The sequence below is a fragment of the Camelus ferus genome, chromosome 24 (genome assembly GCF_009834535.1).
Source record: "Camelus ferus isolate YT-003-E chromosome 24, BCGSAC_Cfer_1.0, whole genome shotgun sequence".
NCBI classification, from domain to species: domain Eukaryota; kingdom Metazoa; phylum Chordata; class Mammalia; order Artiodactyla; family Camelidae; genus Camelus; species Camelus ferus.
In genome coordinates, this window is record NC_045719.1 from 2,793,572 (window position 1) to 2,808,562 (window position 14,991).

At 49.4% G+C, this 14,991-nt stretch overlaps 1 protein-coding gene across 3 annotated transcripts in view; it reads right to left on the reverse strand.

The window, feature by feature from the left end:
- The window catches only part of PTPRM (protein tyrosine phosphatase receptor type M), a 604,888-nt gene that overhangs the window by 10,902 nt on the left and 578,995 nt on the right, over positions 1-14,991 (reverse strand). For 2 of the 3 annotated variants that reach the window (XM_032467107.1, XM_032467106.1), the window contains 7 exons: positions 12,553-12,707; positions 12,165-12,300; positions 10,310-10,459; positions 9,459-9,632; positions 8,349-8,480; positions 4,804-4,929; positions 2,866-3,029 (listed from right to left, as the gene is read on the reverse strand). In XM_032467107.1, coding sequence (XP_032322998.1) covers positions 2,866-3,029; positions 4,804-4,929; positions 8,349-8,480; positions 9,459-9,632; positions 10,310-10,459; positions 12,165-12,300; positions 12,553-12,707 — 1,037 coding nt within the window. Of the gene's footprint in view, positions 1-2,865; positions 3,030-4,803; positions 4,930-8,348; positions 8,481-9,458; positions 9,653-10,309; positions 10,460-12,164; positions 12,301-12,552; positions 12,708-14,991 lie in introns of those variants that run through there. The other variant, XM_032467108.1, reaches the window with a different exon arrangement.

Below are 14,991 nucleotides of genomic sequence, written 5' to 3' on the forward strand. Positions count from 1 at the left end.
ACAGTGTGTTAGTTTCTGGTGTACAGCCTAGTCATTCATTTTCACGTGTATTATATATATATATTCCTTTTCATATTTTTTCATAATAGGTCATTACAAAGTATTGAATAGAGTTCCCTGTGCTGTATAGTAGGACCTTGTTTACCTATTTTATATCTAGTAGTTAGAATCTGCAAATCCTAAACTCCTTATTTATCCCTCCCCCCTTTCCCCCTGGTAACCATAAGTTTGTTTTCTATGTCTGTGAGTCTGTTTTGTAAGTAAGTTCATTTGTGTCCTTTTTTTTCATTTTATTACTTTATTTTTTTTTCATTTTTTTTGAGTCTGGCTTATTTCACTTACTATTATCTGTGTGAGAATCATCCATGTTGTGTCAGTAGTTTCTTCCCTTATATTGCTGAGAATAAGTCCACTGAATGGATATACCGCCGTAGAATCTCCTTATCTAAGAGCTGAAGAATGTTTGGGCTGTGTGCAGTTTTCCATATTATAAGCATGTCTGCATATACGGCTCATTCCTGCAGTCGCAGACCTCGGAGAAGAGCTCAGAAAACACCTTTACCTTTAGCTTTCGGAGATGCCATCAGCTCCAAAGTGGTCATACCTATGTTCTCCTGCCAGCAGTGTCTGGGGGTCCAGTTGCCCCACGGCTTCTCAACACTCAGAATCATTCTTTTGCTTGTCATTTAGATTTTAGCCACTCTGGCCAGCCAGCAGCGGCATCCAATTTTAATGTCTTTTAACATGTATTTTCCTGAAGACTAATGATGCTGTGTACCTTTTCAGTGCTTATTGGCATTGAAGTTCTTTTTTTTTAAATGAAGTTCTCATGAAGTGTTTTCCCCAAACGAGTGGATTGTCTATCTTTCTTCCTATTGACCTGCACTCTGGCCACAAATCCTTTGTCAGGTGTATGTAACACAAAACTCTTCATCCTGTCTTGTGTTTCACTCTCATTGGTGTCTTTTGATGAACAGAAGAGCTTGACTTGAATGAAACCCAATTTACCAATGTCTTCCTTTCTGGCTCATGTCTGTGGCCTGTGTAGCACATCTCTGGTTTCCCCAGCATTGCGAAGGCTTTCCCTAGAAGCTTCCTTCTTTTCCTTTTCCCACTCTGGTCTACTGTCCACCTGGAGATGGCTTCTGTTTGCAGGGTGGGAAGGGAGGCCAGGTGTGCAGGCAGGCTCTTCCTGCTGCCCTGAAGTCGGTGTGCTGCGGTGGGTCCTTGTAAACCAGGGTACCCCAGGGCGTGGCTCCGTTCCAGGATTTTCTTTGCATGGACACCATACTGCTCTTCCCCATCAGCATTTCACCTAATGATTTTAGCAGCTGTCAATGACCACTGCATACATCCATTATTTTCATCAAGGGTTGAAAAATGGTGATACCCTGCATCTATCCATTTCGTCTGGTTTTACTAGCTGGAAGACGTGCATAAAGAAAAAATTCCTAGGGGGAGGGTATAGCTCAGTGGTAGAGTTCCTGCCTTCAAACCCTCCACCAAAAGTAATAAATAAAGATAAGCCTAATTACCTTAACTCCCCCAAATTAAAAAAAAAAAAAAGATTTCCCTATTTGCTCACTATGAGATGTAACGTGCCTCAATTCACGGCCCCTGGAGGGCGTCTGGGCAGGGATGCTCCGCCAACGGCCAGTAGGTGGCGCTATGCTATGCGGAATGCGAAGTTCTCACCTCAGAGACGGACAGCAGGTTGATGTGTGGGTCAAAGCATCCTTTCCTGGCTGCACTGGAGGATACTAAATGAACCTAACTTGGTTCCACAACTAAAAATTCTTAGATTTAGATTTTTGAATCTAAACAGCAATCAGCATCTTCTCCAGGCCTGGGTCTCATGCCATGATGCAGAGAGGAGGAGGGGCCCCACAGGAACTTCCCGCAGGGGCTTCAGAGTGGGGAGGACGGTCCCCAGAGAAAAGTCCCAGTTCTCTCACCAGAAGGGCCGGGTGCTGGGCTGGCAGGAGGGCGGACACGGTGGACGCCCACCACGCCCACTGGAGTTAAAGGGCAGCCTGCCGTCTGAGGTAGGACGCCGGGGGCGGTGTGGCTGTTCAGTCCTAGGGTCACAGCCGTGCCCTGGGAGATTGCGGTCAGTGGCTACCAGGTGCAGTGATTTAAGGGGGTCTCTGTATCTCCCACCCAGGCCTGTCCTGGTGCCTCGGCTCCCCGACGGGGACTTCCTCCTGTGGGTCACAGCACTGGCCCTCGTTAGGAAGCCCTCATCAAAGAGCTACCATGCGCCATGTTCCGGCACTGGCAGACTCCAGAGGCAGAAATCAGTAACTGCACACTATTTTTATTTTATTTTAATTAATTTATTTTTTGGGGGGTAGGTAATTAGGTTTATGTATTTTTTAATGGAGGTACTGGGGACTGAATCCAGGACCTCATGCATACTAAGCACGTGCTCTACTATTGAGCTATACACTCCTCCTTGCAAACTATTTTTCGTATCTCCAAAAAACCTAACAGATCTAATGCAAACTGTAACCAAAATGTCCATTTTCCCCGCCAGGCTTGCATCAGCTCCACACAGGTGACCGTCTGAACTTACTCTGATCAGAAGTTCTATCTGGATGGGGAGAAGTAAAGCCGGGGATGTGGGCTATTAAGCGATCCTTTTGGACCCTGTCTCAGTACAGATGTTTTTAATGAACTGGGTCCGTGAGAAGGAAGGGGAAAGTGGTGGGGGGAGGGGTGACAGAGCGTCTTTCCCCGCGACAGAGACGGGGACCTCTGGTGGAGGGTAAGTGTGAGCAGTCTCCTAAGACCCTTCCAAGGGGAGAGCAGACCTGCCTGTCCCTTCTCCGCTGACGGCGACCGCGGCCGGGGTCAAGTACTCACAGGCAGTGCACGACCGTGCGGCCCTCCCCGCCGTTATACTCCTCCTGCCACTTGTCCACTTGGCGGATGAGCTTCAGGAAGGAGCGCTTGGACACCGGCGTGTCCCTGTACATGGGCCAGCCCAGGAACTGGAACTGCTGCACCATCCGATACCCGTCTTGGGGCTGCAGAGGGTTGGGCAGTGGGCGGGGAGTGGAGAGAGAGAAACCAGGCGTCATTCCCAGTGCCCACCTCCAGCGGGCTGGTCCCACCCACCTGGCCCTCATTCCAGCAGGGCCTTTGGGAGCTGGGGGCCTGCCTGCAAATAATGAAGGAATTGTCTACTGGCCTGAAGGGTTACAAGCTTTAATCTCCAGTGGTTGTAAAAAACCAGGTGTTTCCAATGACAGGCCAGCCTAGTGAATGCAAAGAAGGCTTAGGGTTTTGCAAAAGCCCAGTGAAAAATAGCACAAACTGAGCACGGACCACATCGGGCAGGAAGCAGTAAAAAGGCTTTGCCTTAATGGCAGGGAAATGAAGGGAAAAGGCTAACTTATCTGGAGATGTCTGTGAGCTCAAGGTGATGTAGACTACACCGTGTTTCCTCGGAGTTGGAGACGGTTCTGCTTATTGGTGTGACCCCTGATAAGGGATCACTAGTTCAGTACTCTTTCGTCACGATTAAGTGGAATTTGCAGTATCTAAGAAATCATGTGGCCACGGTAAGTCACTGGGACTAAGTCTTCCGTGACCTTCAGCTGCACCTGACACGGTGCACTCTCTCTCCTTCTCCTGGCTGTCCCTGTGTGCCCGGCCTCCATTTCTCCCAGACCTCTTGCTGATGGACGCCCCAGGCTCAGGCCTGCGTGCTGTCTCTTCTCTGCCTCTCACTTGATGATTTCATTCAGTCTCATGGCTTTTAATGTTCCAATAAGGCATCAATTTGGATCTCCAGTTCAGCCCTCTCTCCTGAACTTCCCCCTCACAGATTCAAAGGCCTGCTTGATATTCCCACTGAGGTGTCTAACTGTCATCTCGAATCTACTATGTCCCCAGCTGAACTCCTGACCCCCGTCCATGTGTGCCCCCGACCCTCTAACAATCCTGCTACCCCAAGGGCCTTTCCCAGCATGGCGAATGTCTGTTCCGTCTAGTTCTCAGGGCTGAAATCCTGAGAGCCACCCTGGCCTCCCTGGGATCCAGGCCATCAGCAAACCCCGCCAGCTGTGCCATCAGAATGAATCAGAACCTCTCCACCTCTCACCTCCTCCAACTGCTCCACTCCAGTCCGCCCTGTCCCTTCCTACATGGGATTATAGTAGCCTCGCCTACTCTCTGTTCTCAGCAGAGAAGCCAGAGTGCTCCTTTCAAAGGTAAACTGTATCATGTGACCCTTCTACTCAAAACCCTGTCATGGCTCCTTACTTCCTTCAAAGCAAAACCGCCAGCCCTGGCAGTGACCTGCAAGGCCCTGCGTGACCTAGGCCCCTGTCCCTCCAGGTGAACTGCTCCAGCAGCTACGCCCACCTTTGCTTACTGGGATGCAGCTACACAGCCTCTGGATGGTTCCTGACCTCAGGGCCTTTGCACTGACCATTGCTTCTGTCTGGAAAGCTGTCTCCACAAGAGCAGCGGCTGCTCCTTCACTTTGCTCCGGTCTTTGGTCACAGGGCACATCCGCCCTCCCTCCTGCTCGGACCTGAGCACCTTCTGCCTCCCCGCTCTTGTTCCCACAGCACCTGTCACTTTCTAACACATCTGGTACCATATCTGTTACATCCCTCATCCCTGGTCTGTCCTCTCCCAGTAGAATGGAAGCTCTATAAGGTCAGGAGCTTTGTTTTGCTCACAGTCTCCTAGAGTGTATTCCAAACACCTAGAACAGTGACCAGTACCAACCCTCTAAACAACCAACAAGTGACAAAACAACAAAAGCATAACGTGAGCCGCGGATCCTACCCGGGCTGCGTTATAAATGCGGAATATCCTGCTGATGATGTCTTCTTCTAAATCCGCGGAGACGAACTCCACCTGAATGGGGCCGTGTCTGTGTACGCCGTTCTCGGGCCAGTACTGTGGACACAACTGAGTTCAAAACACAGAGACACAAGGTGAGTGGGAAGAATACATTTACTCCTCGTGGTTGGGATCAGGTCACGGGAAGCTTTCAGTCGTTCTCAACACGCCCCCTAGTCATTTCATTTTCTCCCCTTTCTCTCTTTTCCTACCAGCAAGTCAGCTTGAGGACTTTCTTGCTGGCTGATTCCTTAAATCCACCTCCTCTCCTAATACTTTTGCCTTCACTTTCTCTGAAAGCATCTTTAAGCCGTGAGCACCTCTGTGTTCCAAGGAGGCCACGTGGATGCTGTGGACCTAGCCCTTGTCAGGTCCCTTCTGTGGCTGAAAGGAACTCTTCTCCAGCCCTGGGGAGAAGCCAAGCCTGCCCTTCCAGGCTCTGAGACGCCTGAGATGGAATGCATACCTGTCAACGCCCCAGATCTCCATCCTCCCGTCTGGGCTGGCACCGTAGTTTGTACTCACCTTGGGGAATAGGGCTATTTAGTGACAAGATACTGATAACAGGGTTGGCTTGCATTTTCATGCTCTGGTCCAAACCCTCCCAGCTCAGATCTAGGAAACTGGTGTAATAAGAGTAACTGTTGGCTCTTTTACCTGGAGGTGGCTTTAATTGAAAAACCACAATTCTCAGAGTCTCAAGCTCCAGGTACCGGTGATGCCGGGAAACCAGGACTTTTGCACGCACAGGATGCACGTGACGTCAGTGGTGGGGAGGGGCGCTGGGCAGGCGGCTGATGGGGGAGGCTTCGCTTGCTGCTGCCCCCCAGAAACTCTAAACTCGGAAACAACCTGTTCTCACAAACCTCTCCTAAAGCTCTGGGCCCCTAATGTAGGCATTTAAAGTCTGAAATTCAACTGCCCTGGGGACGTGGTACGCTGTGATGTTTTGGGGAGCAGTGTTTAACTTTCTTCTTTCTGACTGACCCGAGGGACAAATGGCTGGGGGAAGGCGAGAGGCAATGACCTCGTTATTTTATAGTGTTTTTCTTTTGGGCCAAGAGCAGACGAAAAACATATCATCTCATTTTAAGCAGAATAATGTACCACAAAAAGAGAGAGCTCAGTGGTTGAACTTCCTTTTCCTGATGCCTTTCATTTTCCAAAGGCTCTAAAACCTCATCATCAAAGGTTACAAAGGTTGATTTGTGTCCAAGACTACGAGACGGGTTTCAGCGGGTTGGCCAGAGCCAGCCCCCTCCCTCTGTTCCAAGGAAGTTGAAGGTCTGGACTTCCTGCTCAAGGATGAAAGCAGGGTAACTATGGGTCCTTTCTTTGTTGGCAAAATCTGTAGTATTTTAGGAATTACATTTATTTATTGTAAAATAATGCTTCCAGGAAATTTCTGCTTCCTCACCAGCGCTTCCTGGTGACAAGTGACAGAACTGCCTTGTCACTCAATAAGCCTGCTGATGTTGACTTTTTGACACCCAAGGGTACCCACTGTTGAAATTCACAGGCAGTACGATGGGACACGCCGGCGGTAACGAAGGTCCTAACAGGCACATCTGAGCTGTTCTGCCCATTCTCCTCCCGACTGAGTCAGCTTTCCTTTCTGTTCACTCTCTTGGTTCAGGCCCCAATCTAAAGCTTGTCACTGACACCAGAAAAACAGGATCGGCCTAGGCGGGCACCTGGCACTCCCCACACCGCATTCTGCACTCTGCCCAAGGAAACCGTGTGGAAAATGGCTTAAATAGCGCATCACACGTCCATGAACCAGAGATATAAATACTTAAAGTCGTTGAGTGCTATTCTTGTGCAATTGCAAAGACTTTCAGTTCAAATGCTCCGTTTAGTGTTCTGTAAAAGACCGAATCCCAGGAGCCTCCTCTCTCTCTGAGCACCAGCTCTGTCTGCCGGGCGGAAGTGGGGCCTCCCTGTCCCTCCCACCGCCATCAGCCAGGGCCTGGTGTGAGTCCAGACACGGCCGGGTTAGAACGCAGCTTGAGAATTCAAACACTGTCGTCCAGAAAGAACACGTGAGAATCACTGACGTCTGGTTCACTAATACGAAGAAAACAGCGTATTGCTACACTTTGGGGTTCACATTTGGGGAAAAAGCATAAGCCTGAAGAGGGGGCAGCCACTTAGCCTGTAACTGTCTGTGAGTGAGGGTGCCTGCCTTAGTGAAACTTAACCAGCAGCATCGTGGGGTGGAAAACCAGGGTCCTGGGCCCTGCTTCCCGTGGTGTCTCTGAAGTTCCTCCAGCTGTGGCGTCTGCCTGTCCTTCCAAATGGTTGCAATCTACTCTTCAGAGAGGATAACAGGGAAGACTCCTAAAATATTTAAGCTTCTTAAGTAAAAAGGACTGGATGAGGACAAGGATTATCATTATTATTTCATTAACGAGCTTGCAGGCTGGAGCCATAACCGTGTCAGGTAGGGCCTCAAATGTAATTAAAAACAGTACAGAACCGAAGTGAATGCCCATTGGACTTACGGCAGGTGGGTGACAATACAGTGGATTCTGGGAAGGAAAAAGTCCAGTGTGGCAGCTGAAATACTTCAGAGTTTTTTTCTTTAAAGAATTTGTGTCTATGAGGTAGAAGATTAGTTCAGCTTCAGAACAAGTTTATTCTTAAAACACGCTGAGTTCAAACTTGCCATGTGCCCTCTGTCCCGGCAGGTCAGCCTAGGACTGGAGCAGCCGAGCCCAAAGGCAGGAAATCCCTCTCCCAGGGCTGCTGCGCTGCTGCTGGCCTCACTGGCCCTTTAGCGCTTCCAACCCCATTACTAAGACTGAGTCATCACTGCCCAGTGCCCTCTCTTTTTATGTTTAAGAAGAGGAGATATGAAAAAGCCCCACTTATCATTCTGAGCTTTTCTCACTGTCAAGTTCCAGTGGTATTTCTTTTTAATATCTTTACCAAAGAGTTGACACAAGTCATTGCTATCCCCTAGAATCACGTGCTGGTCTCCACTGTCACCTCACCGGGACGACGGGCACCTGCAGGCTCCCGGTGAGCTGAGCAGGAGGCAGCTGCACAGATGCTCCTGGACGGATGCGTGGAAGCTGGGTCAGAGGCTGGCAGCCCTTCCTCACGGCCCCCTGGTTTGCTGGCTCTGTCCTGGGCTCTGCCACCTTCAGGCTCCTGTTCTGCTCTGACTCTGCCCGTGACCTTGGATTGCCCTCCAGTCAGTACTTCCATTCTCCGGGAACAGCCCAATTTCTGACCCGCTCTTGCCCGTCACTCCCACTGTCTACAATTCCAGTCCGTCGTTTTGGTTTCAGACTATTTTCTGCCCCATCCCTAATTCCATCTGATTTTCAGCATTGGGGTGTCAGCTCCTCTGATTCTCAGCCCTCGCCTGGTGTTTGTGACTTGGCCTGGGGGGTGGGGAGGACCGCACTTCTCGATGTGCAAACAAAGCCAACAGGCATTGGACACCAGGCCCGGCTCTGACCGTAATTCCCGACTCTCACCTGGGCGGGATCCACATCATTCAGCATCACTACGGACGTGCAGTGGTAGTCCAGGACCAGCCTCCAGAAGTCTTTCACTGTGTTTGGCAAAGGGTGCTGGGTGACTATAAAAGCTGAAGGCTGCTTATAGCTCTGCAAACACAAACAAGAGAGACCCAGATACACGCGGGAAGTGTGCTGGGAGGTCAAGGCGTTTTGTGCACAGGGGAGCTTGGGACCTGAAGCACTGAAGGTGTTCAGCATTGTTGAATTCTTTCCCTGTGGTCAATGCCAAGTAGACCAAATATCGACTCATTTGCAGAAGAATAACCATAAAATATCCTCACTTTGAGACCAAGAGAACTTAGTATCTCATTTTTTTTTTTTTTTTGGTATTTCTGGCAGGAAGGCAATATTGGTTCTATACATAACCATTTTATTTAATGGGGAAAGTTTAACTTTACTTAAAAAATATGCATGATTAAAATAGTTCTGTTTCCCTGAAATCCACGTGCTTGTCACTTCTGTGTGTGACGGTGTTACTTACTCCTGCCATAAAAACACGCGTGCTTTTTACAGCTCTGCAGAGCTTCAGACAAGCTGAGATGCCTTTTTACTGATACCGCAGCAACAGAATGAAAATTTCCCTATTAGCACGGAAAATACCCATTCACTTTCTCCATCAATTGAATAGAAATGTTCATTCAGTTAGAAGTAAACGGACTGACAGGCAGTGATCAGTTGTGTCCTATCTGTGCCGACAGGCAATCCGCTCCCCCCTTGTTAATTACCGCCTAGATGAGGAGGCCTGAGAACTAACACAACGCTGCAAACCACGTTATCCCACTTTACTGCCTTCGTTACTAACAGCTGTCTCCTGCTCTCCAGCCAGCAGGTTAAAAATTTAAGTGCTCAGAGAGTAGCAGCTGGGACACGCTTCATTTATCCATCCTCCTGGACCGGGGTCTCCGGGAGACCCAGAATGTCGGCCCCGGCACAAAAACAGATACAGGATCTGAAATGCACTCTGACAGTAGTTTATGTCTTAAAACACCAAACCCCAAGGGCGTCGCGGGCTGCCCCTGGAGAGATGCCCGGTTCCCCGCGGCGGGGGGCTGGGGGGGCACTCACGTCCATGAGGGCGGCGTTGATGTAGTTGCTGCTCTCGCCGTCGATGGTGATGAGGAAGGGCAGGCAGCGGTCAGGGGGCAGGACGTCCATGCAGCGGTTCTTCTCATGGTTCCGGGGCAGCAGCGCGATGCTGCAGTCTTCCACGCGCAGGGTCGGTGTCACCATGTTCAGGGTCTGCGGACGGAGGACACGCACTTGGGGAGAGAACCCAGACTCCTGTTCAGACCCCAGAAGGTCCCCAGTTCCTGCAGTAGGTGGCCCCTCCCCCACCGACACAGTTAGGTTTTGATTTCTCTGTTCTCTCGGATTTTGTCCCTGGACAGCGCCCATCAGGCCTGAGGGCTGCAGTGGGTGTGCAAGATTACACGCCCTCCACTCTAACTAGGGCTGGACATCTGGGCGTGTGGGAGTAAGAGGCTGGTAGAGTTTGGTCCAGAGCCGAGGACATTTAGACGAACGTGAGTGTGAGAAACGGCACGATCTCCTGGCCGCAAGTTCCCTGAAGGCACCCTGCTTGGTTTCGCTGCACCGTGTTACACTCGCTGTGGGACTGTCCGATGTCCACTTGCTATGGGGGCCTGGCTCTGCCAACCCAGTGCTTCCCAGCCAGGTAACCTGGAGCACTGCAAATGTCTGCACACGTTTTCGTTGTTGGAACCAGTGCGGTGAAGGTCTCCTGGCACCCAGTGGGTAAAGGCCAGGATGCTGCCAAACACCCCACAGGACGGGCCGGGGACACCGGTGCCGAGGCTGAGAAGCCCTGGTTGGCTTATGGGGTCGGGGGCTGACTCTGAGACGCTTCTTCGGGAGCAAGGTCCCAGCCAGTCGCCTCTCCCTTGCGCACGACTTACCCGGAACTCCTCTTTGATCTGGCTCGAGTTTGTCTGCGGATCCAGCTTGTTCATGTCATAATACAGAGACCTCACTTGGGAAGCAGGTACCGAGGTGTCTCCACAAAGACAGGCCTCCAGGATGGCATCGTGGATAAACACATACTGCTCCTGGTGACACGGGGTGGGGGCAGTTAGGGGGAGAGAAACCAAGGGGCCCCGTAGGAACTAGGGAAGGATGGAGGGCAGCCCTATGTGGTCAAGACGATGGTCCACCCATCACAGACCATGACTTCCCACCTGGCTGCTAGGAGGCGGGTACTCCAGGGCCAGTAAGCCTGTTCTCCACACGGGATGGCTGGCATGTTAGTGACTGGGCATGTGTGGGGTGTAACAGGAGGAAGAGATAAACGGGGGCTCAATGCAGAAGCGTTAAATGGATCGATTAAAACCACTCAGACACTGATAAATACCAGCACAAACACTGGAATGTGAAAGTAACCGTGGCTACACACTCTGTAATTCTGATCCCATGAGTCTGGAACTCAGCATTGCAGAGGAAGAAGTAAGCGGAATCTTATCCATACATAATGAAAAGAGGACTTTGCTAACCAAATCGATAGTGCAGAGAAGGTCCAGGGAAACGCGACATCACTATGAAAATAAACAGTTCCGAGCACTCAGAGATACTTATTTTGAAACACGAATTAATGCGATGATGACAAAAGTCTTTACGTGACCAGGGAAGAGCTCCTGTTTGTACATACAAATCTACAGTTTAAAAATCACCCTCTAATAATTCTGAACCGGCACTGATTTTCCCTACAGTTAATTAGTAAAGTTCTACCCTATTTACTATTGAGCTCTAATTATGTGAAAGCAGACGAGTCCCATTACTTTTTACCTTGGTTTCTATAAATAAGTAGCACACTTAGTTCTCAAAAACAGCCCGCCCTATTAAACCACACCCCAGAAATGGATCGAGTGAGACAGTGGACGTGACAATGTCTGGTCAACTGTCAAGCACATTAAAAAATACACCGTGATCATTTTCATCTTTAAAACAAAGAATCCCTCCTCTAAAAAAAAGGCCATGAAAGTAGCATTTACAGTTTCTGCTCTTTCTCTTCATTAGTTAGAAAATGAAACTAGGTTTCCCACTGGCTCTGGTTAACTTGAATACAAAATCTGAATGTAAAGGATTCTTGTTCATTCTACATCATGATTCATTTTCCAGGTGGTGAGTGCCATGCCTACTTAAAGTGATCAAATATTAGTAAATGCATGAATTTCCTGGAAGTAGGATGGAATGCTTTTTCTCAAAAACTTAAATTCCTGATACACCTTCAATTCTAATTTATATATAAATTATAGAGGAGAACTTCCAGAAAATGGGTGAATTCCCACGATGCCGGGCCACGGGGCTGACTTTCTTTCTAGGGACAGGAGGGGGAGAACAAAACACACAGAGACCACCCTTCAGCCACTTGCCAAATGCCTGGCTGTTCTCGGGAGTGGTCTCGCTCTGGTTACCAGCTAGTTTCAAAGACACAATAAAAAGAAACGGCACTGAATCCGAGTGCTTCATGGAGAGCCTCGCTGGACCCTGGACACGGAAGCAAGGGCAGAGTCGGGCTCACGGAGCAGAGCTGGAGACCTGGGAGACTCCTGGCCTTTTCTGCGCGTTTATGAAAGATAGAGAGAAGGAAGGGTGGATGGAAAGAGGGAGGGAGGGGAAGAGGATAGCCAGGAAGATGGCTTTTCTTCCGGGGAGTTTTGGAGACAGGACTGCTGGCCTGCTTTCCCCTCGGCCCGGGAGGCGGGGCGCAGGGCAGGTGCTGCGGGCGGCGCCGAGGGCGGAGGGGAGCGGCGGTACCTCGGTCTGCACCATGTTCACCCTCCGAGACCGCAGCTCGCGGACGCAGTTGTAGATGTCCACCACGCCTTCCCTTTCCGCCATGTCCAGCATGATGTCGATGACGATGAAACAGCCGGTCCTCCCGGCGCCAGCACTTTGGGAGAGAGGCTCCGTCAGCAGAGGGGAAAGGGCCCCGGCGCTGCCGCTTCCCTCTGTATTTCCATTACGGTGACATTCACGCAACGTGAAATGAACCCCCGCGAAGTGCACGATGCGGCGGCACCCGGCGCCTTCCCGACGTGGTGCAATCATCACCGCTAACGAGCTTGCACGCGCTTTCAGCGTGCAAGGAGACCCGTACCCACCGCGCGCGTGCTTCCTTCCAGGGCCTCTGGCCTCCGCTCACCTGCAGTGCACCACCAGCGGGCCTGCGCTGGGCGGACTCTTGGATTTGACCTGCCGGACGAAGCCCAGCAGCCCCGTGGCGTGGTAGGGGACGCCGTGGTCCGGCCAGCCGGTGAAGTGAAACTGTCTGATCTCGCGGATTTCGTGAACACCTCGCTGCCGTCCATCGGCACAGCCCGGGGGAGAGAACAAAGGAAAATACACGATGAGAAGCCAGGAGGGGGCCACGTACCCCGAAGCAGCGAGTAAGCCCAGGGCTGGGAAACTGAACTGCTGGGAAGAAGGTGTAACAGGGAGGAAGACGTTCGTGGCGTGAAGGGGAGGTGATGTTTGGGGGTGGGGTCCGCAGTAAACCGAAGAGGGAAGGCAGAGGGTTGTTTTGGAAAAAACGTATTCTTGTTTTGAGAATAATTAAGTTGCTTTCTTTTTCTTTTTTTCTTTTTTTTAAAATTAGGAGCCTGTGTATGAAGACTGTGTTTTAAAACAAAAGTTTATTTTGAAGACAACAGTTACTCTCAGAATTCTGGAGGGAATCCGAGCACAAACTGGACTTTCTCCCTTCTCTCACTCCATCACTGTTTCCTGAACACCATCTCTGCATCAGGCCCTGGGTTTGATTTTATTATCTTAACATTAAATTCCCAGTAACCTTGTCACAGCCCTCCCTCAGCCACTGTTCACACATACTTAGCCAGGGAGAAATTCAGGATTTTTATGCACTTTGAAAGACCAGAAGAGGCAAACAATGATAGGTTTTAAGATAAGACTTGTTTGCCATCAGCATGTTCGTTGGTCTTGGCTTAATAGCCCGCAAGTGCTGAGGTTTTATTTCTCTTTGAAAATCACTTTATTTTTAAGTGGAGTTTAAGCATTAACGAATTAAGCCATCAGGGATTCACAAAGGAAAGTCAACCCTGTCATCTGCTAAATATGCTCTGTGACCCCACAGTGAGATTACCAGGTAGTGAGGCGCCCATATTTCCAACACTAAAACCACGGCAACATTTGGCCAAAGCCTCCAGCAGAAGACAATGGCCGGGCCTGAGCTGCCCTCTAAACCCCTTGAGCTCCCCTGGGTCTCCTATGGTGATGGGGCAGCGGTGGTCCCATGGAGTGGGAAAGCCTTTAATAAATACGTATTTATTCCAGAGACAAACAAAGGGCATTTATTTCTCCTATACACTGTGATCTTTTTTTAAATTGAAGTCTAGTCGGTTTACAATGTCATGCTAATTTCTAGTGTGCAGCATAGTGATTCACTTGTACACACATATTCCCTTCCACCTGCTTTTTTGCTCTAGGCCATTACAAGGTATTGAATAGAGTTCCCTGTGTCGTACAGTGGGACCTTGCTGTTGACTTATTTTATATACAGTAGTTAGTATCTGCAAATCCTGAACTCCCAGTTTATCCCTCCACCCCCTCCCTTTCCCCCACTGGTAACCAAAGTTTTATTTTCTATGTCTGTGAGTCTGTTTCTGTTTTGTAAATAAGTTCACTTGTGTCATTTTTTTGGATTCTACATATAAGTGATATATGATATTTGTCTTTGTCTGGCTTATTTCACTTAGTATGACAATCTTCAGGTCCATCCATGTTCCTGCAAATGGCATTATTTCATTCTTTTTATGGCTGAGTAGTATTCCATTGTGTGTGTGTGTGTGTGTGTATAATTGTTGTGGTGTGTATATATATATATATACACACACACACACACACACGCACACTCAACTTCTTTATCCAGTTGTCTGTCAATGGACATTTAGGTTGCCTCCATGTCTTGGCTATTGTAAACAGTGCTGCTGTGAACACTGGGGTGCATGTATCTTTTTGAATTAGAGTTCCCTCTGGATATATGCCCAGGAGTGGGATTGCTGGATGATATGGTAAGTCTCTTTTCAGTTTTTAAAGGAATCTCCAAACTTTCTTCTATAATGGCTGCAGCAAACTACATTCCCACCAGCAGTATATGCTGTGATTTTTATTTTTAATTTTTGGGCACTTCCCTTTCTAGCTGTGCTAGATTTCAGACCCAGCATCCCCAGACCCCAAACTCCATCTGTCGTGAGGCGGGCCCCCAGCTGATCTAAGGCTCACTTTCTCAGCGAAGTCGATGTCAGTGTCTGGGGTGTAGGGAACCTTCTCCCCAGGTGGACCTCCACCCTCAGATACATTCACCACTGACAAGATTAGCAGGGAAACTGCCCGAGCCGCCTCTCACGCTTGCTCACGGACATGGCAGCTTTGCTTCCCGCTGTTCTGTAACCTACGTGGGGGAAAATCGCAGGTGGGACCAGTGCTCACAGCCCCAGGACCTCCCAACTTGCTATCAAGTGTATTTTTGTTTATTTTTCATTAGTAAGAATTAATGTTATAGAAATAATATGAGAATTACATTATATACAATATAAATATAATACTTAGTATTATTGCTATATGA